General features: G+C 37.4%; 1 protein-coding gene across 7 annotated transcripts in view; it reads left to right on the top strand.

Annotated features, from left to right (window-relative positions):
* CTNNA2 (catenin alpha 2) overlaps window positions 1-20,786 on the top strand; it is a 1,198,185-nt gene that overhangs the window by 54,152 nt on the left and 1,123,247 nt on the right. For 2 of the 7 annotated variants that reach the window (XM_019021073.4, XM_019021071.4), the window contains exon 1: window positions 5,051-5,331. The exons of 1 other annotated variant lie outside the window; for it this stretch is intronic. Coding sequence is in view for 2 of the 6 variants with exons in the window: in XM_055378925.2 (XP_055234900.1) it covers window positions 10,686-10,770 (85 nt within the window). In the remaining 4 variants the exon portion in view is untranslated. Of the gene's footprint in view, window positions 1-5,050; window positions 5,332-9,979; window positions 10,060-10,617; window positions 10,771-20,786 lie in introns of those variants that run through there. 4 more of the 7 variants (XM_055378925.2, XM_055378923.2, XM_055378926.2 and 1 more) reach the window with 4 other exon arrangements.

The following is a 20,786-nucleotide window of genomic DNA, read 5'->3' as shown; positions in this document are numbered from 1 at the left end:
CTTCATGCACATTATTGTTTTCTGTGTATTCGCTAAAGAAAAACCTTTAAATGCTTTTCACCCAGCACATGCCAATACAATTTATTGTGGAAATCACTCTTCAAATAACTTCACAGTGATGAATGGGCTGAGCAGCTGTAATTTTTGTTTGTGCAGTATACTTACTTTCCCATGTCCTTCCTCAACATCTTTTCAGGAATTTCTCCTCTTCCTGCATAAGGTCACAGGAGTGAACATATCAACCAGAGTGTGCTATTCCTCTGGTCACAGTAATCTGTGACACAAATATGAACACAAGGCTCCAGCAAGTATAATCATATCCCTTGCCATGATTAATATTTTTGATGATCCCCTGGACTAGCTTAGCCTCATATATACACACCTTAGACTTCTCAGGTATGTGAGCCAAAATTTCCTTTTTGCTCAAAACTTAAATTGGACTTCAGTCATTTTCTTTTGAAAGAATTAAGACTGAAACTATTCTTCCATAGAGCAGATATAGGAAAAACATGCTCCAGGGTGACAATTGAGAGTAAAATGACACAATTTCAAAATGTATTAAACAGACAGCAGCCTCGGCTTTCTCCTAAAGGGAAAGTGAATCTATTAGGGAACCTGACGATGAGAGAGATACAATTACTATAAGAAGACATATTAAAGCTTATTCTTTCTTTTTAAAGAAGAAGATTAATTGGAAATAAAAGATGATAGAAACAGATTCAAATTGGTCAAAAGACACTGAGGAATAATATTATTTTACTGCTTGATTAACTGACTCATTGATATTAGAAGTATTAATTAAAGCAAGTATACAGCTCTATGGACAACAGTGTGCTAAAACATGTCAAGTATTATTTCATAAAATTCTCACAAGAAAGTCATGAAGATAGATAAAAATTGCCTCCATTTTGCAGACTGGAAAACTGAGTGTGATAGACATTAAAAAACTTGTCCAATGTCACAAGCTAGAATATGGTACATTCTACCTATATAAGGTTACGGTTGAAATATTTCAACAAGCAAAAGATAAAACAATTACACACATGGATCCCAAAACACTCATTCTGTTTACTTGAAAACATATACATATATTCACCATTGCAGTATATATATATATATATATATATATATATATATATATATATAAACAATTACCTAGGGATACAAATGATAAATATGTTTTAAAAAATGAAAATTAGAGTTAGAAACTACTGGTACAAAACAAAAAACTTAAAACAAGTTATTTTAATTTTTTAATAGTAAAAGGAATACATAAAATGACAAAAGTGAAAGTTTCATTGGTTGTTTCTCAGACAAGAGAAGAAATCTGCAGCTAGATTTGTAGGAAAAAGCTGGACCATATGAGGAGAAATCCAGGGGTTCAATTGATACATAATAAATATAGTGACAGGGTCTGAAATATTTAGGAGGTCCTTAAAAGATGAAATTGCTATAGCAGCTTTATTCATAATTGCCAAAACTTGGAAGCAATCTAGAGGACCTTCTGTAGGTGAGTGGATAAATTGTGGTAAATAGAGACAACTGAATATTATTCAGTACTAAAAACAGAGCTGCCAAGCCATGAAAATACATGGTGGAATCTTACGTGCATATTACTAAGGGAAAGAAGCTAATCTGAAAAGGCTACATATTGCATGACCCCAACTCTATGACATTCTGGAGAAGGCAAAACTTGGAGACAGGAAAAATACCAATGGTTTCCAGGGCTTAGGAGCAAGAAAGAGAAGAATAGACAGAACACAGAGTATTTTTAGTGAGTAAAACTAGTATGATACCATAGTGGTGGATACATGTCGTTATACTTCTTTCAAAACCCCCAAAATGTACAAAACCAAGAGTGAATTCTGATGTAAACTATGGACTTTGGTGATGACGATGTGTCAATATAGGTTCGCCAATTGTAACAAACATGCTACTGTGGTCCAGGGGTTGATCACAGGGAGTCGTGCCCTTGTGGGGGCTGGAGGTATATGAAAACTCTTTGTACTTCTCAATTTTTCTGTGAACCTAAAACTGCTCCAAAAAATAAAGTCTATTAAAACAATGAAATTGCTCAGGAGGGCTTGATAGTGAAATTTCTGGAGCTGACAGACTGAATTAGGGTCCTAGTGTGTAGAGACCTGACATTTAAATGAATAAGCAATACAGATAATTTTACTTAAGATGCCAATATTGGCTTGGAGTATCCTAAAAATCTAGATGTCATTTGATTGCACATTAAATTGTATTATAATTACATACAGGATCTGCATTTGAACACAATGCCATACCTTTAACAATGATCTTTTTGTTTGTTATTTATGTTGGCATAAATTTTTAATATGAGTGAGGGAAAGAAGAAAATTGCTTGTTTTTCTGAGGGCTATATGTGTTTATGTCATTGAAATGAAGGACAACACTTAAATCAAGAAAATCAAAAACAATCAGATTCACAAGCAGACTCAAAACAAAAGAAATAAGGGTTTTAAAAAATCCCCTTAGTTTAGAATGGGGACAAACAACATGATAGCATTTTAGCATCCAATAATAACCATTATTTATACAAGCATATTTAGACTGTTATCAGAGGGAAATAAATATGGCTGCAGTAACATTCAATTTGGATTTTCCATAGGGTAGACAGGGTTGAGGGTTCCCCTTTATTCAAAACATAAAAGAGTTAGTAAATTCCTTGGCAGCAGGGAACAAAAATCTCAGCTGCCATTTGCCTGCTGGTGACTGAAACGCATTGCCTGAGTAATTTCTTATCACTGTCTGATTGACAGACCACAGTTTGATGTATTTTGAAGAACTGAGGGAGACCAAGGGTCTGAGAAATCAAAGATGGCTTTTATGCTGGTTTTTTATTAACTCTAATTTAAAGCAATTGCATGAACTAAAAGCTTACAAATATTTTACAATGACTTTTAAATGTCTCTCGATAATATTCTACAGTTTTGAAAGTCACTACAAAACAACAAACAAGCCAAATCTCATTTTGACTAGACAGCACTTGGTTCACATTATTTTTTCTTTTTTGGTCTACATTATTTAATTGCAATTAAAACAAAAATTATAAATGTAAGCCTAATTACAACAATACAAAAAACTATACATGAATCCTTGGAACTTAAAGAGATAAATTTGTCTGGTCACTCTTTGGCGTGTAGTTTTTACTTTATTCCCTCAGGCCTGACCAGAGTATGAAAAAGATCACAATAATCATTTTTTTAAAAAGTCAATTCTTACGTGCATGCTCTACCTCATTTGACTAGGACAACTTTACTCTTTCCAGATTCTTGGACCATTCAAATTCATAGGTGTCTTCTGCCTCCGGAATGACACTGTATGCAGTATCCCTTTTTATTTAAGCACCTCGCTGGTGCTTACCACATCTTACCACATCAGGGACTTGTGATGCCTCTCTAAATCTTATTCATGCTTCAAAATTCAGCTGAAGGCCTACCTCCTTCCTACCTACTCCAGACCATAGTACGCACTTTTCATTCTCCACTCTTTATACCTTTTGGCACAAATCATTTGGCGCTCGGCACTTCATGAAGCACATCGTGTGCCTTTAGCGTGTTTCTCCTGTTTCTATAGGCAGTCTAAGAAAAACGCTAGGTGGTAAGAGCACGCGGTGTCACTGTCCGTGGTCCTGAAGCATGGTTGCGTGCTAAGATTCTTCTTAAGCCAATATCCGGTGACTCCTGTTCACTTTTTCCCAGGAATTTTTAAATTGGTAAAGTGGTGGGGACAAGAAAAAAGAAAGCCAAAAAGATATTGGGAGAGAAAGATGAGGCATGGACAGAGGTATCCCTCTCCAGTCATTCCCTACAGAGAATTAAAAATAGTAGGATTTTATGTAATTTTCAAACAATTGCAGACGCGAACTTGGAAGCAAAAGGGGGGAGGGAAAAATATCAATGGCATAGCCATTGATGAAGGAGAATTTAAAAAGTGCATGCACTAAGTGACATAAAGCCATCCAAGTGTCGGCATGAACACACGCACTGATGCTAGTGGACTAGGATACCAAACAGGTAGCATGTTGTGAACTTAGCGTCGGTTGTGTCATACTAAACTTCCACAGATTTTCTTTTTGTTTCTCTCTCTTGATTTAAAACAAAACAAAATTGTCATTTGGCACTGTGGCAGAACAAAGATGACTGTAACTTATGTTTCTCATTTGATGTAGCTGTGTACCTTTTTCACTGTTAGCACCTCTGTAACCGTTACATTCCAGCAACATCGAGTCCCAGCTGCCGATGGCTGGCGGCGCAAACACTCCCTGCCCTAGCTATGTAAGTTCCCCAACTACAGTATAACCTCTCAGAGGACGAACATTTTCGGATATCTCAAAATGCCTAAGTACAGTGTCTGGTACAAACTAGGAGCTGAGTAATATCCACTGAATCAAGAAAAGAATCACAATGCCTTCCACGGAGAAAATATTCAACAAAGGCTTGTTAAATGAGCAAATATTCCAGTTGTTTTAACAATTCCATCCTCTTCTAGGTTCTTTTAAAGTCCAAATCTCCCTCCCTCTCCCCTCGGGACTCCACATCCCAACAAACCTCCCTTCCGCGGCAGTCACTACCTTTGCAGCACTCTGGCCCTGCCCTCCTCCTGCCACGTGTCGGACCCCTGCTGGGCTGGCCCTCCTTTCCTACTCTGCGACACCCCTATCCCCCCCGCCCCTATCCTGCCCGCTCCCGCACCCGGTCCCTCTCCCCGGGCCTCGCGACTCCGGCGATTTAGCTCCGGGTCCCCGCCCTCAGGGTAACGCGGTTGTCATGGACACGGCACCTGCGCCCTACGGCGGTGCCCCTTCGCCGCCGTCCCCTCCCCCCACCTGCGGCGCCGAGCCTGCCGCGCCTCCAGAGCTCCGCCCTACCCGCCCCGCCCTTTCGGGCGCTCCCCAGGCCGCGCGCGCCCGCGGCCCCCCACCCAGCCACCCCTCGATGCCCGGTGCCTTTCCAGGCGCCGCGGAGCCACGGGAACCGCGGGGGCGCGCGAGCGAGCAAGCGGCCGCGCATGCGCACTGGCTGCCTCCCCTAGCGGCGATCCGGGCCGCTGCCGCTCGCGCTTGGGCAGGACGCGGGGCGGGCGGGGGGAGGGGGGAGCGGCTTCGCTTCCAGCCCCGAGTGAGGCGGAGACCCAGGCGGGCGGGCAGAGCAGGCGGCACCGCACCTCGGCCAGAGGCGGCTGCAGCAGCTGCTGCCCTTGTCCCTGCCGCCGCCTCTCCAGTCCCTTCTGTGATTACCACTCCAGCTGCTGGGAACGGGCGAGAAAGAGGAGGAGGCGAGAAACTCCCACCGACCCACAGAGGTGAGTCCCGGGCAGAGCATCCTCCATCCTTGCCTGCCTCCCTCCCTCCCCACCTCCCTCCCATCCTCTCCATCCTCCCCCCTCCCCGCTCCCCAACCCTCCCTCCCTCATCCTTCCCAACATCCCTCTCTCCTCTCCCCTCCTTTCTCCCTTCCAGCCTTTCTTTCATCCCTTTCTTCCTCTCTCCCAGCCCCACTTCCTTCCCACCCTTTCTTTCTTCCCCGTCTTCCTTGCAGCCACTCGCCCTAGAGCACAGCTCTGCATCCCTTTCCTCTTGTCTCCATCTCTTTTTCCCCCTTTCTTACCTCTTCCCCGGTGGGAGGGTGGGAGCATCCCTTGCCTGCTACAACTGTCCGGATTCAGGGGTTCCAGAAAATTGGGTGCATATACTGAGAGACACACTCTTAAACAGCGGGTGCCCTGCAGATTCCTAAATTTTTAGGATGAAGGGTCAAGTTGGGTAGAGTACTGGGAACTGGAGGGAGAAGAGGATCGAAGAAGAATCTGTGGATTTGTGCTATATTAGGGTGGGGGTGGGGAGGGTTGTCACTTGGACATGTTGCCAACAGCCCCCATACCCCTCTTCAGCAGTTTCTTTTTTTCTTCTGGGAATTACATATTTCCAGTGTGTGTCTCACCAATTTAAAATCCAGCCTTCCCTGCTTTGATTGTCTCCGTGAGAAACCACAACGAAAAAGGAGAAGAGAGGAAAGGAACAAGAGAGAAAAAGGGGAGGGGAGAGGAAGGGAGGTGGCAGTGGAAGCTTGTGTTCTTTTCCCCTAGGCCTCTTTGGTTTGACATTTTCAAACCACCCGCCTCATATTTGGCTTGGAATTGAACCCGTGTGTCCTTGGTCCTGTCACTACCTACTTCAAAGGCAGAAACTCTCTAAACTTTAATGCCTGTGCACCACAGCATTATTTATGGAATGTTTTGCTCAGCATACAAAATACCAAGATAGAAATGTTTGGGAAAATAGGGAGCAGAAGGGTGGAAGAGAGGTACTTTTGTTCATCATGGGTTAACTTCTCAAGTAGGATAATGGTTAGACAGTTTTGGAGAAATGAGGTTATACTCCACAGGCTTGTAAATATACCATTTAGATGGCATTAGCTGCATTAGAGCCTTTAACAGACACCCTTACCCATTTTCACCCACCTCGTAGGACCCCTGAAGATGTTTAAAGAGAAACATACTGTGTGATTCTGTTTGTGGCTTACACCAATGGAAAAGTTGAATTAGCTTCGGAACCATTGTTAATAATTTAAAATTGCTGTTGGTTTTACATCACTTATTTTCACAGAATGCTATAATTTACCTTGCTCTCTTTAGCTTGCATTCTAACCCCTTATATTATACATGTTATTGGCAATTTGACAATTCTTTCTGTTAGCATTGCTGCTGTAAAGTTTATTTATACATGGCGGGACAGCCATGCCTCAGAGTGTTTAGCATATTTATCATCTCAGAAGGGTCCAACAGTGTAAGTATAAATCAAAAATGGATATTTTGAAGCCTATATTTTGTTCTATTTATATTCTCCTAAAACAACAGAACAAAAAACCTTAATATCTTTAGAATAGCTGTGTTTTGTGTTTAAGGAGTATGTGTGAGGGACCAAAATTAATGGTGGATTCTTTGAAGTTGCCAGTAAGACATTATGCTGTGGAACACATTATTGATTTTTTTCATTTAAATTATTATATGACAGTAGTGCAATATGCAGTTTTGCATTTTATGGGAGTGTAAAGCAGGAGTTGAGATGAAGAGAATTGCCTTCCTAAGTGATTGAGTGCTGATTTGATGAAGAGCTGATAGTTAATCACCTGAGTCAGTGCTGGGGAAGTGTGTAATATTAGGAGTGATGGACTCCTTCAACTCCCCATGGTAGGAATGCAATTCCATTAATGGCTTGGCTGACTCTTCAGCCATGTAACTAAAGCTTGGTTGAATTACCAGTGTTACCAACATCCTGATGCAGATTGCAGTCAACCCTGTGTGTATTGGAATGCTTGCATTACTTAATAGTGAACTTGTAGATAGGAGTGTTTTCCTTGTTGGTGTTCCTTTCCCTAGAATAACGTGAAACAAGTGAAAGACTGTCATGTTAATTATACATGAGCATAATAAGTTAGCTTTGTCCAAATTTCTTTCAAAAGACTTTTCCCCTGCCAGTATGTCTGCTGTTCTTTGTGGGGCTTCAGAGTTGTGAATGTGGGGAGGTGGCAGCCCCTCTATGGGCTTTGCTCTTTCTTTGTTGCAGTTTTTCTGCAGAGTGGTGTGGGTGTATGCCCCAGTTTTTTATACTGTGCTTAGTATAGAAACACAGGTACTTTTCACTTGCCTCCTTTGTAAACATTAGTCCACTGAATGGAAACAAAACATACCAAATTATTAAAGAACTAGCAAAGTAACATTTTTTTACAGCAAAATTTTAAGAGAGATGAGTACAATTAATAAAATGTGCATTTTAGAAGAGCAACTAGTGTCTTTGAAAAGCAGCTTGCCTCCTTGACTATAATCCAGTTTGCAGATAAAGACTGACTTCCTCTGAAGAATTTCATTTCTAGAGGCTTCTGTCTTTAGTTGACTGGACCTTTAAAAATACGTGATACAATAAAGAGCCAATAGAAGATCTTATGGACCCCTGTAAAATGTATTCCGGATATATTCTCTGTGTCTCCCTCCCTCAGAGCTCTTAACACCTGCCTAACCCTAGGCTGAGTGGTGTGAGGTATTCCAAGAAAGTAGAAAGAAGTAAAAGACACTCTCTGTGACCTCAGCTTACAGTCTAGTTGAGGAGAACAGGCATTTGCATGAGGTCCTATTTCACAGTGGCAAATAACAAGATCTTTGGAGAGAGCTTTAGATGTGAGTATAGGCTCTAGTTCTTAGGAGGATCATGTCCTTGTGTACAATTTAAATCTATTTTTTTCATCTATAAAATGAAAATTGTAAGGAACTCTGATTCATGGGCTTGCTTTAAAGGTTAAATGTGTTTAGCTCAGTACTTGGTACAAACAAAACATATATTAAGTGAACATTATTATAATTAGGAGAAATCACTTAAATACATTCCAAGACCATATATGATTATGTACTAGAAAGACAGAAGCGCAAGTAAGTACTAGAGGAATTGGGAAGAAGACGGGTGTCTGTGTAGCTGGGAAAATATTATATTTGGTAGTAGCACTGGAGCTTGGACAGAGACTCCTGGGAATGATTTCATGCAGGGTGGGCTGGAACAAAAGCAGAGAGGGAGGAAAAGGCATGGTGTGTTTGAAGAACATTAGAGAGACTATTTACTGGAAGATTTGGCATACAGGTGACTGTATTGAAAGGTAGAGTACATACAGTCAGAGTAATTATACTATCACTGGGTTAAGACAACTTCTAGTGTGGGATCCATTTCATTACATAGAAGGTTCAGCTACCCATGGAGGTAGTTTCAGTTCTTTATCTCACCTAAAGCCCCATCCCAAGACATGGAATCCATGATCGGTGTCATAGTGAGGACCCAAAATATTCTTAGGTCTTTTCTTTTAACTTCAAGGCAGAGGGAAAACTTGACCTTTGCTGAACAATAAAGATTTAATATTATGGTTACTGTAACTCTCCCTCATTTTTCCTTATCCCATGAATATTCCAGGACTATATCTCGTAGTATAATAACTAAAATTATTGTATTTTGACCTATATGAAGCCAGTACTTATTAGGGTAATTGTATTTCCAGGGGCTTATTTACTTTTCCTAATTACAAAAGCCCCTTTTCATTGGTGTCCAAGATTATTAATAAATGCTAAATGGATGATGCTCTTTCAGTTTTGTGGCTGTGAGACTAACGTGTGATGAGGATAGAGAGTCTAGGAAGGAATTTGCATGGAACAGGTTAAGTATACTTTCTGTGTGGAGAGACAGATGCTCACTGGCTACATCTGTTGGCATACCTTTGTTTTTAGTTGAGGTTCATAAACTATTTTGAAAAATTTATCCATAAAATCTTTATCCAACAGCATAAGTGATATGAATTGAATTCTTTTATTCAAAAATGGATTTCCAGAAAATTTTACCCACAAGTTTGAAGTATCAGTATTTATCATGCTCATGTTTAATCCATTTTAATAGACACAATTCCATTGTTTTCTCCCAAATAGTAAAATGTTTCTCATATATTTCTGTTTTGTAGTTCAAATAATACACAAAATTGTCCTCCTGAATATTATCTTAAGATATATTAGTCATAAACACAAATATATTTCTAAAAACTAATGTAAATATACTTCTAAAAACTAACAGACCATAGACTGTAGGAGTTTTATTTTTTATATTGAGATATTTCTTAATTGATGTTTTAAAAATTCAGCAAATCTAAATCATACATTTTCAGATGTATTACTGCTAGTCAGCTTTATATTATACTACCAGAGATTTTTGACAAATTTTACTTTTGACATTTTTATTTTCCTTATAAGTGAATTTTTACCTCAGAGCTGAATTCTAAGTCAACCATAAATTTGCATTATATACCTCTTTGAAATTATTACTCATAACACATTATACAAAACATAGTGATAGTCTCACTTTAGACACCTTAATTTTCTAGGGCTTTACTATTGAACACTATTTTATTTTTCCTTTTATTAATAGGCCTTATCTGCGTACACAACTATTAGACTATTACATTTCACGTATTAGGAAAACTTGCATTAACAGGAGTGAAAAATCAGGTATGTTCCCCATACGTGAGGGTGGTGACCAAACAGGGAGGTGGAGTAAGGATGAGACAGAATGAATTAATTGTGTTTTCTCTTTTGAGCTGAAGGATGTATAACTATCTGTTCAATTAGGGGTTTTCTATATTTTTGCTGCGATGTCTACTATAATCTATGTTTTAGTTGTTTTAAAGTAAGTTTTATGTGTAAATTTCAACGAATAATTTTTAAAACTAGAGCATGGATAAAAAAACTAATATAAATCATATGTTGATTTTTCAGTATGTTGCTACTTGTAGACATCTGGCTATTTTGTTTGCTAGGCAGTTTTGGGGGAAGCCAGGTAATACATTTATGGGATGTATTGAGATGGAGATACATTAAATAAGATCCTAACTTGCTACAGTGTTTCTACATTAAATGAGTGGACATGCCAGAGGGCTAGAGATAAAAAAGTCCTTGAGTTGTATATGGTCTCAAGGGCCACAGAGCCATAATAGAAAATTAATAGAAAGCTTCTGAGATGTTCATATTCTGTAAGTTGAGTTTATGTTGTTCATTATGTATCTGCAGTAGGTCCAATATCTTTTTTATGGCCCCTTGATGTTTTGGAACTAAAACCATGGACTCTTGATGGAGCTATGCCAGTTGTTCTTCCACATCCCACCCAGAAACCACAAGGACTCCAGAAATCACCAGAGGATCTGATGTTCCCATGTTTTATTTGTAAGCATTTGGTGAAAATTCAGTCTTCCAAGTTTATCTTAAATTCATAGGGCCTGAAGCAGTTGTTAAATATCATCAATCTATCTTTCAGTGAGGAAGTAGCAATGTCCCTTAACTGCTTTAGAAAGAGCTAATTGTACTCAATTGTTTCCGGGAAAGGGTATCCTACAATCTTTTAGAGTTTACCACTTCATTCTGTTTCTTCAGGCGTTGATAATTGCCAGAGTAATTTCACAAAATATGTTTTTTTTTCTAATATGTGGAAGTGGCATAAAGAAGTGTATACAAGACTCAAATTTCCTGGGGAAGCCCAGGCGCAGTGTCTCATGCCTGTAATCCCAGCACTTTGGGAGGCTGAGGCTGGCACATCACCTGAGGCCAGGAGTTTGAGACCAGCCTGGCTAACATGATGAAACCCTGTCTCTACTAAAAATACAAAAATTAGCCAGGCGTGGTGACGGGTGACTGTAATCCCAGTTACTTGAGAGGCTGAGGCAGGAGAATCGCTTGAACCCAGGAGGCGGAGGCTGCAGTGAGCCGAGATGGTGCCACTGCACTTCAGCCTGGGCGACAGAACAAGACTCCGTCTCAAAAAAAAAAAAAAAAAAAAAAAGAGTCTTGGGGAAAAATAAATCTGTGTCTAAATTCATCTCTCTACTGCACTTACGCCTTTCATGTATTTTTTTTTATTATATTACCTAGCATGAATTCATTCAACAGGTATTTTTTGAAAATACCTGCTCTGTGCTCAATGCTCTCATTGAGCTAGAGATTATAATTTTATAAGCACACTGAACCAAGGCAACTGGATTCCCCTCCAGGTTTTCAACCAGCTAATTAATTTGTTATGTGATTAAAGAAGCCTCAAACTCTCCAACACTTATTTATTTTATCTGCCTTTTGAGTGACTTAGACTTATATCTAGCTATAAAATTCTATAATTCTACATGTGTTTTTTTCTTAAAATTTCAAGGCAAATGATTTGTTTTCATTGTGTTCCATTTGTTTTTTCTTTTGAAACATAAACTTCTGCTGCATAAGAAAAAAAAAACTTCACCTTCAGTGGCATATGCTTTCCCTTTCCCAATAAAATTGCAAATTTAGCTTCACAGTCTCTGGGCAAACTGTGAGGGACTAAGTAACCTGTCTTTTCTTATCTCTCCATCCTTCCCTCTCTTTCATTTTGAAAGTTCTTCCTACATTGAAGGTACAAGTCAGTTGCTACCACTATTTAGGGACTCTCCTAGTGTGTGGTTGGCTTGTTTCGGCCATGCCAATGTTTGTGAAAGACTATATGGCATTTATGCATTTAGAATGAAGTAATGTTTATTTAAGAAATTATATATGCTTTAAGGTTAATATTTCTGCCTCAGGCATAGCAAAGCCTTGCTTATCCCCCTAAATTCTATTTCAGAGGACCTGGTGGTCACCAGTCTTCCTACCAATCCAGCTCCAAATTCCCATTAAAATTATTTTAGTAAAATTTTGGGCATATGTTTTATACAATAAAGTGTACCCATTTTAAGTGAATACTTTGTTGTGGGTTGACAAACACACCTGTGTAACCAGCAGTGCGATCAAGATACAGAATATATCTGTTACCCTAAAATCTTCTCTTCCGACTGATCTGCTCTCTGTCACTATAGATTCTTTTTTCCTATTCTAGAAATTGATATAGGTTGAATCACAGAATATGTGCTCATTTTTATATTCCTTTTTGCATTGAGCATAATGTTTGTGGGATCAATCTATGATTTTGAGTACATAAATTTCTAGAAGAAAATATAGGAGATAATCTGTGATGTTGGATTAGGCAAAGATCCCTTAGGACCCAAAAAGCACTAATCATAAAATTTAAAAGAAAAGATGCATTAGACTTTATCAAAGTTAAAGAAAGAAGTTTTGCTCTTCAAAAGACAAAAGGTTTGTTAGAACTACATATCTCTCTCTGTATGTTTGACAAAGGACTTTATCTAGACTATGTATAGAACTCTTGCAACTCAGTAAGAAGACAGGCAATCCATCTAAAAAATGAACAAAATATGTGCTGAGATATTTCACACAAGAAAATACACAAATACCTAATGAGCACATGATAACTCTATAATTCACCAAAATAATTAAATTTAAAACCACAGTGTGATACCACTATCCAAACACTAAAATGACTAAATTGTAAAGACTGGCAATACCAAGTTTTGGAGAGGATGTGAAGCAACTGTGATACTCATACATTGCTGGTGGGAATGTAATACTTTGGGAAACAGTTTGGCAGTTTCTCTTAATGTTAAAAATACTCTTACCATACGATCCAGAAACTCCACTCCCAGGTGAAATGAAAACATATGTACAAGGACTTTTGCATGAAAATTAATAACAGCATACTCATAATAGCTTCAAACTAAAAACAACCAAAATACCTGTCAAATTCCTATTTGAAAGTTACTCCTTTGAGATAGAAAACAAAGCTGCTGATATATACATATATATATATTTTAAGGTGCGCTATTTAATATGTGTTACCTGGCAGCAGAGGAAGGGGAATACATTGGAAAAGATTTCTAAAATGACAAGAAATGCAGAGGATGGGAGACCCGGGCTTAGTTTCTACTTTCTACATTTCTCTTGTCTGTGCTCAGTCTGCGTGTTGACTGCTTCCTCAGCGGGTGCTATGATCACTTCTTTAGTTCCTAGCACACCGTCATGCAGCAGCAGTGGCTCTTCCTGCAGAATGAGGAGGTTTTTGCCAAAAGCCCTCCTGCAGACTTCTCTCTTATGTCACTGGCCAGCACTGAATCACATGGACATTCCCAATCTAGTCAATGGCAAGGGGAATGGGAATACCATGAATGATAGGCACTTAGACTAAATCAGGATTTACTGGCTGGTACTATGTATGGGACTAGCCTTCACTGGGTGGAGGAGGTTAGGGGACTGATGAACAGAGTAGCAATTCTTTTAATAAGGAAGAGGTAAATGATTGTTGGGTAAGTAAGCAGCAGTGTTTATTACAATTTGATATAGAGGCCTGCCTTGTTCTCAGGTTTTGGCAAGAGGTTGAAGCAAAAAGCTGAGATTGTGGTCACAACTTTTTATTGTGGGAGAGTGTATGCAGAAACAGGTGACAGAGGGCAACGTAGCACAAGAAGGAGAAAATTTATATTCTAGCCCACAGCATGAACTGGAGGAGCAGGGAATCTGGACCCAAGGGAACAATTTAAAGTGGGCAAGCATACAAATAGTGACAAGCAAAGCCAAGCACATTGGGGCCCATGGAGTTGGGACAGGAAGCAAAAGTCAGTGCTGGCAGTAGTCTGGAATCCAGGCAGGCAAATTCGATTGCAGTTTGCCCATCTGTGAAATCAGGACCTCAGGCAAGAAGATTTTCATGTTTTGCTTGTTAAGGCAGAAGCCAAAACAGTAATTATTTTCTACTTTTTTTCCTAAGGTGTTCTCAACCACTCTAGATTCTGTCTTAAGGATAGGAGCCGCATCTTCCATTTTTCTAGTATTCTCCTGTGTCATTGCTGGGCCCACAGTAATTCCTTCATAAATGCTTGTTGATTCAACTAAGTCTTTGAACTTGCTCCATCTTCAAACAGATCCTCAGATTTCTGGTCATATGTAACAGCCATTTACAAATGCTTTCCTACAAGTTATCGAAACCACTGTATTGGGGGGCACAGTCCTGGAGCCATACATGAGTAAGACACAGTGCCTTGTCTCATAAGTTGACAGTCTAGTAGGGGCTATAAGATGAATACCTGAACAGTTTAATACCAGACAGAATGATCGAGTGTGTCCTGCAGTGTGGTACTGATGGCATAGTGGCGTGGGGCAAAAATCCAGGCTGACACAGAATCGGCAACTTTGCTTCAGCAATGGATGGGAATAAGAGTATGGAGGAGGGGGTGACCTTGTATTAGTACTTTCAGATTCAGTCCTGTCTTGGTCTGGGAGCTGGGACAGGGCTGGCCTGCCAGGGAGATGAGATCAATGAGCACAGCAGTGGGAGAGGTGGAGAAATCACATTCAGGAGAACTAAAGCTGGGACACTGATAACTACTCGGTAGGCAGCTGAAAAGTGAGACTAGAGTGAAGGGGAGAGGCTGGGAGTAGAGAAATATTTTGGCATTATCTATACAGAGGTATCTCAAGAATCCAATAACAGAAGATACATTGTTTCAAAAAGAACATGTTTTGTCTTTTGCACTTACAGTAATAAATGCCCATTGTAGAACATCTAGAAAATAACAAGAAAAAGAGTCTGGAAAATAAAAATCACTGCAGTCCAACTATTCAGTGAACATTTGGTGAATTTCTTTCCCCCCGTGAGTATATCTGAGTTATATAGTGAGGGTGTTTTCAAGTACAGCTGAGATCATAGGTATATATAAATTTGTATATTATTTTTAACTAAATATATCTAAGCGTTTCCTGCCATAATAAAAATTCTTCCTCTACATTAGTTTTTGTGTAACATTGCATTTTTTTGGAATTTAAGTATTCAATTTTTGGCTGTCTACAGAGATAAAATGTCTGGGTTGATCTGCCTTCAATATGGGCTGTGGCATGGGCAGAAGATTGATTTTGGGGGCCCCAGGAGACTGCTTCAAAGAAATAGAGGTCAAGGTTTGTGTAGCTGTATATATACATATATATTTTTTCTTAAATGGTAACATGATGTTCTATACTTTATTTTCATTTTACATATAGTTTAAAGATATCTCCACACTGGTACAAAAACATATACACCATTTTTTTTTTAACTCTTGCCTATTACTTTATAGTGTGGTTGTACCATGGTTTATTTAATCCTTATTTCCATGTACATTCAGTTTGTTTGTGCTATTATGCTATTTCAAACAATGCTAAGATGAACATCCTTATACAGGTTTATTGTCTACATGTACTAATGTATTTTTTAAAAGTAAACTCATAAATGCAGTTGTTGAGTCATAAGGTCTGTGAATTTTAAATTGTAATAGTGCCAAATTGCTCTTCCAATTGTTAGTAGTACCTTCCACCAACAATATGAAAGTGCATATTTCTTTACCCTTTTGCCAATACATGATAATTTTAAACTTGTAAAAGTTTACCAATGAATAGGTAAGAAGAATACCTCTTTTTTATATAAATTTGTTTCCCAGATTTCTAGGGGTTATCTTTTCATTTGCTTTTTGTCTAATGGCCTAATGTCTTGCCTTTGCTGTGATGAGTGTGTTCATGTTTTCCAAGTTTTTTTGCATGACTTAGTTATTTTAATTTAAGGACTGAATTATATTTTCTGGGTATAAATAATTTGTTGTTATTCCTGAATTAATGATATACTATTAAAACTACTATTATGATTTCTAGTAGGTGATGGTTTCTTTCCCCAAAGTTTCATCTCTATTTTTACATCTTTATTTTCAAAAGAATATGATAATCAGGTTATCAATTTGAAAACAACACTGTATTTTAGTTAGTATTATATTTAATTTAAGATAATTTTGAGGGAGAAGTGACAACTCTCAATTCATAATCTTTCCATCGGCAGGTCTCTTTATTTATTCAAGTCTTTTTTGTGTCCTTCAGTAACATAAATAGCCTTCTTTATAGAAGGAAATATTTCTCATTTTGTGTTATTGCTATCTTGTATGAGTTTTTATTACTGTTGGGAAAGGGATTTTATTCTTTAATATTTCCTAATAGGTTACTGCTGATGTAGAAATTATTCTTTTTGATTTTTATATTTGGTTTTGTCTCCTGTCACTTTGTCGAAATACCTTATTGACCAAAAAAATGTGCCCTTGTGTTTTTCTTAGCAATTTGTATTACCTCTTTTATATGTTAAGAGTTCATAGTTTAAATACACACAAACACACACACATACACACACACACACACCACTTACAAGTCTTATTTACATGAAAATGATAACGTATACTCATACTTTTTATTTCAGTGTCTTCTAATTTTAAATAATTTTTTGTCTTCTATCTTAGATTTAGTGTGAATAAGACACTGTTCAGATTGGAAATACACTGTCTATACTGTGCTCCAAACACACCTATTTTGCTTTTAAAATTATTCTCAATATCTGTCTTTTCCATAGTAACGTAAGTATATTTATACCAATATCAGTATATTTGTGAATCTTTCCATTTGGAGTAAGCATAGTGTGTACATGAATTTCATATGTTCACTTCCAGAAATTTACTTGGCACTTTTATAGATGTTTCTCAGTATTCCATGGTGCTTTTTTTTTTTTGTATGCTATTCAAAGGCATGGGCCATATCTTTTCTATATCTTGGATAGAGTTGAGTGAATAATGATCTAATGGTGGTGACAACATGTTTGATTATGCTAATGCCTGTGATAGTAAACTTTTTTTATTTATCCAAGTCACTTTATTGTTTGGATATCTAATTTTTTAAATATTTTGTCATCATTTGCATATTGAAGCTGTTGTGCTAATACAAGACCTTCATTCCACATCCAGCATTGTTTGTTAGAAATGTGTCAGTATTGATAACAATAGCCAGTACAGCAGCACTAAGAAGATTTTACAGTCTCCAGTTCGTACCTAGATAGAATTTTATTTTTTGGCAGTAAGATCTTCTTATTCAAACCTGAGAGGAAGCTTAACTTGGGTAGTATTTTCATGATTTTTCAAATCACGAAAATGGTTATTTTGAATGAAAATCTTTCACTGGTTATACAAATGGAGAAAATGGGCTAATTGCCTTGAATTGTAATTGTTCATCTGGTCTAGTCTTTATGCATACATATAAGTATTGATTTATCATTAATGAACCCATCATCTTAAAACCCTGTGATCCATTCTATTAGGTTGGTGCAAAAGTAATTGCTGTTTTCTCCATTAAAGGTAATGGCAAGATTGCTTTTACATTACATTATTACATTACATTACATTATTAAAAGTAATGGCAAAAACCACAATTACTTTTGTACCAACCTAATAAGTTAGCTTAAATAGATGATATAATTTTTACTGTTGAAAACAGGCATTTTGCTTTGTACAATATTGACTGTGTATGTGAAGTTAGTAACAAGTGGTAAGTCATGGTTCATTGAATTGCAAGAGACTTTTATTAGTGCTGAATCACTGAATCTAGTTTAAAAATTTGGTTAACTGCCTTTTCTTAAAGAATTATACCATAAGGATGAGTTAAAGTAATACTAATATGATAAGTTTCAATAAAACTATCAGTTAACAACATATAGCTATTTTCTGTTCCAGTTTGCTTGAATAATTTGAAATGCTTCTGTCTATATGATGAAATTTTCTTGATGACTGGTTGCCTTTGGAAATAATTTTTTTGTTTGCTCTTTATGAATAACTGACTTCTTAAATCCAGGTGTATACGTTTTAATGTTGCTCATTTTATCTTACAGTTGCAGAGCTGTTCTTAACCAAGGCAAGTTAATACCATATGAAATAAATACTCCTTTTTGAGTATGAATTTAAAATATTTTTTATCAAAATTATAAGTGGCATTATAAAATGTTTCAACTGGTAAAATGCTAACTTTAAATAGTTTTTATTTTTATACTTTATTGCAATTATAAAACAATCTATACTGTTACTGTTTACCTTTTACTCAAGAAAATGCAAATACTTAGTGAAGATACTAAAGGCTACAAAATATCATGAAAAGAATTTGAAGAAGACCTAAAAAATGGAAATATATGTATGTTCACAAATGGGAAGACAATATTGTTAATAAGGCAAATTGATTTAGAGATTCAATGCTATTGCTGTGAAAATCCTAGCTTCCTTTTTTTTTGCAGCAATTGCTATGCTCATTTTAAAATTCATTTGTAAAATAAGAATAGTCTGAAACAATCTTAAAAAAGGTGAACAAAGTTGGAAGACACACTTCTTAATTTCAAAACTTACCGCAAAAGTATAATAATTGAGACTAAATGGTATTGACATCAGCATAGGCATTTATTTTACTGGAATAGAATTGAGCATTCTGAAATAAACCCATATATTTATGGTTAATTGATTTTTCAGCAAGGGTGACAAGACAATTTAATGGGGGAAAGAATAGTTATTTAAACAAATGGTGCTGAGACAACTGAATAAACATTTACATGAAAAAGATGAATTTGGACCGCTATCTCCTCCCGTATACAAAAATTAATGATAGACTTCAATATGCATTATAGACCTAAATATGAAAGCTAACTATGAAACTCTTGGAAGAAAACATAGGTGTAAATCTTAGTGACCTTGGATTAGGCATTGGTTTCTTGGATTAGGCAGTAGATTTTTAGATATGACACCCAAAGCTCAAGCAATAGAAGAAAAATAATGTAAATTGGACTTCATCAAAATTAAAAACTTTTATGCATCAAAGGACGGCATCAGGAAAGTGAAAAGACAACCCACAGAATGGGAGAACATATTTACAAATCATATCAGTAAGAATCTATTCTTCAAAATTTATAAAGAACCATATAAAGAATGATTACAGCTTAATAGTAAAAAGAATACCCAAATTTAAAAATGGGCAAAGGACTAGAATAGACATTTCTCCAAAGAAGATATACAAATGGCAAATAAGCACACGAAGAGATGCGCAGCATCATCAGGTGAATGCACATCAAAACCGCAATGAAATATGAGATCACACCTGCTAGACGAGTTCTAATAAAAGAATATTAGGCCAGGTGCGGTGCCTCACACCTGTAATTTCAGCACTTTGGGAGGCCATGGCGGGTGGATCACAAGGTCAGGAGATCGAGACCATCCTGGCCAACATGGTGAGACCCTGTCTCTACTAAAAACACACACACACACACAAAATTAACCAGGCCTGGTGGTTGGCACCTGTAATCTCAGCTACTCGGGAGACTGAGGCAGGAGAATAGCTTGAACCCAGGAGGCGGAGGCTGCAGTGAGCCGAGATGGCGCCATATGAGGCTCTGTCTCAAAAAAAAAAAAAAAAAATTTAATAAACGTTGGTAAGAAATATGGGGAAATTGGAATCCTTACACATGAAGGTAGAAATGTCATTGTAAATTTAAGGGGGAATATAAAATGATGCCGCTAATTTGGAAAACAGTTTGGTAGTTTCTCAAAAAGGTAAACATAAAATTTCCTTATGACCCAACAATTCTATTCTTACATGTGTATTAAAGAGCTGCAAAAACATATGTCCACACCAAACTCTGTACATTTATATCCATAGCAGCATTATTTATTATAGCCAAAAAGTTGAAAAATCTGATGTCTATTAACTGAAGAATGGACACACAAAATAAGGCATATTTATACAATGGGATAATATTCCACCATAAATAGGAAAAAGTACTGATAACACATGAAACGTGGATATCCTTGAAGACACTGTGTGAAGTGAAAGAAAGCCAGACACAAAATATCACATATTGTTTGATTGAATTTATATAAAATGTCCGGAATTCGCCAATCTATGTAGAGAAAAACTAGTGGTTGTCAGGGTTTGGGAGAAGGGAGGAGTGAAGAATGAATGCTAATGGGTACATGTTTTCCTTTTCTTTTCTTTTCTCCTTAGAGACATGGAGACAGGGTCTCACTGTGTTACCCAGGTTAAGTGCAGTGGTGCGATCATAGCTTACTGCAGCTCGAACTCATAGACACACACGATCCTCTCCCTTTGGCCTCCCCAGTAGCTGGGGTTATAGGGGTATGCCACCGTGCTTGGCTGATTATTATTATTATTATTATTATTTTGTAGAGAAAGGTCTTGCTATATTGCCCAGACTGAGAGTTTTCGTTTTGAGATGACGCAAATTCTGGAATTAGATAATGGTGATGGTTGCACATACCGTTTGTGCATATACTATAAAACATCCACTGAATTATACACTTAAAATGGTAAATATTGCATATGAATTATGCCTATAATGTAAGGCAAACAAATCAAATAATTATTTGTGGTTTTATTTGTTTTTCCATTTGGAATGTAGAAATTACTCCTTGTCATAATATTAAATCATGTATTTTTTCACTAGAGTT

Source organism: Gorilla gorilla, chromosome 12 (genome assembly GCF_029281585.2).
Source record: "Gorilla gorilla gorilla isolate KB3781 chromosome 12, NHGRI_mGorGor1-v2.1_pri, whole genome shotgun sequence".
Taxonomy (NCBI): domain Eukaryota; kingdom Metazoa; phylum Chordata; class Mammalia; order Primates; family Hominidae; genus Gorilla; species Gorilla gorilla.
The sequence above is the reverse complement of the archived record's forward strand: the minus strand, read 5'-3'. Positions and strand labels throughout refer to the sequence as shown.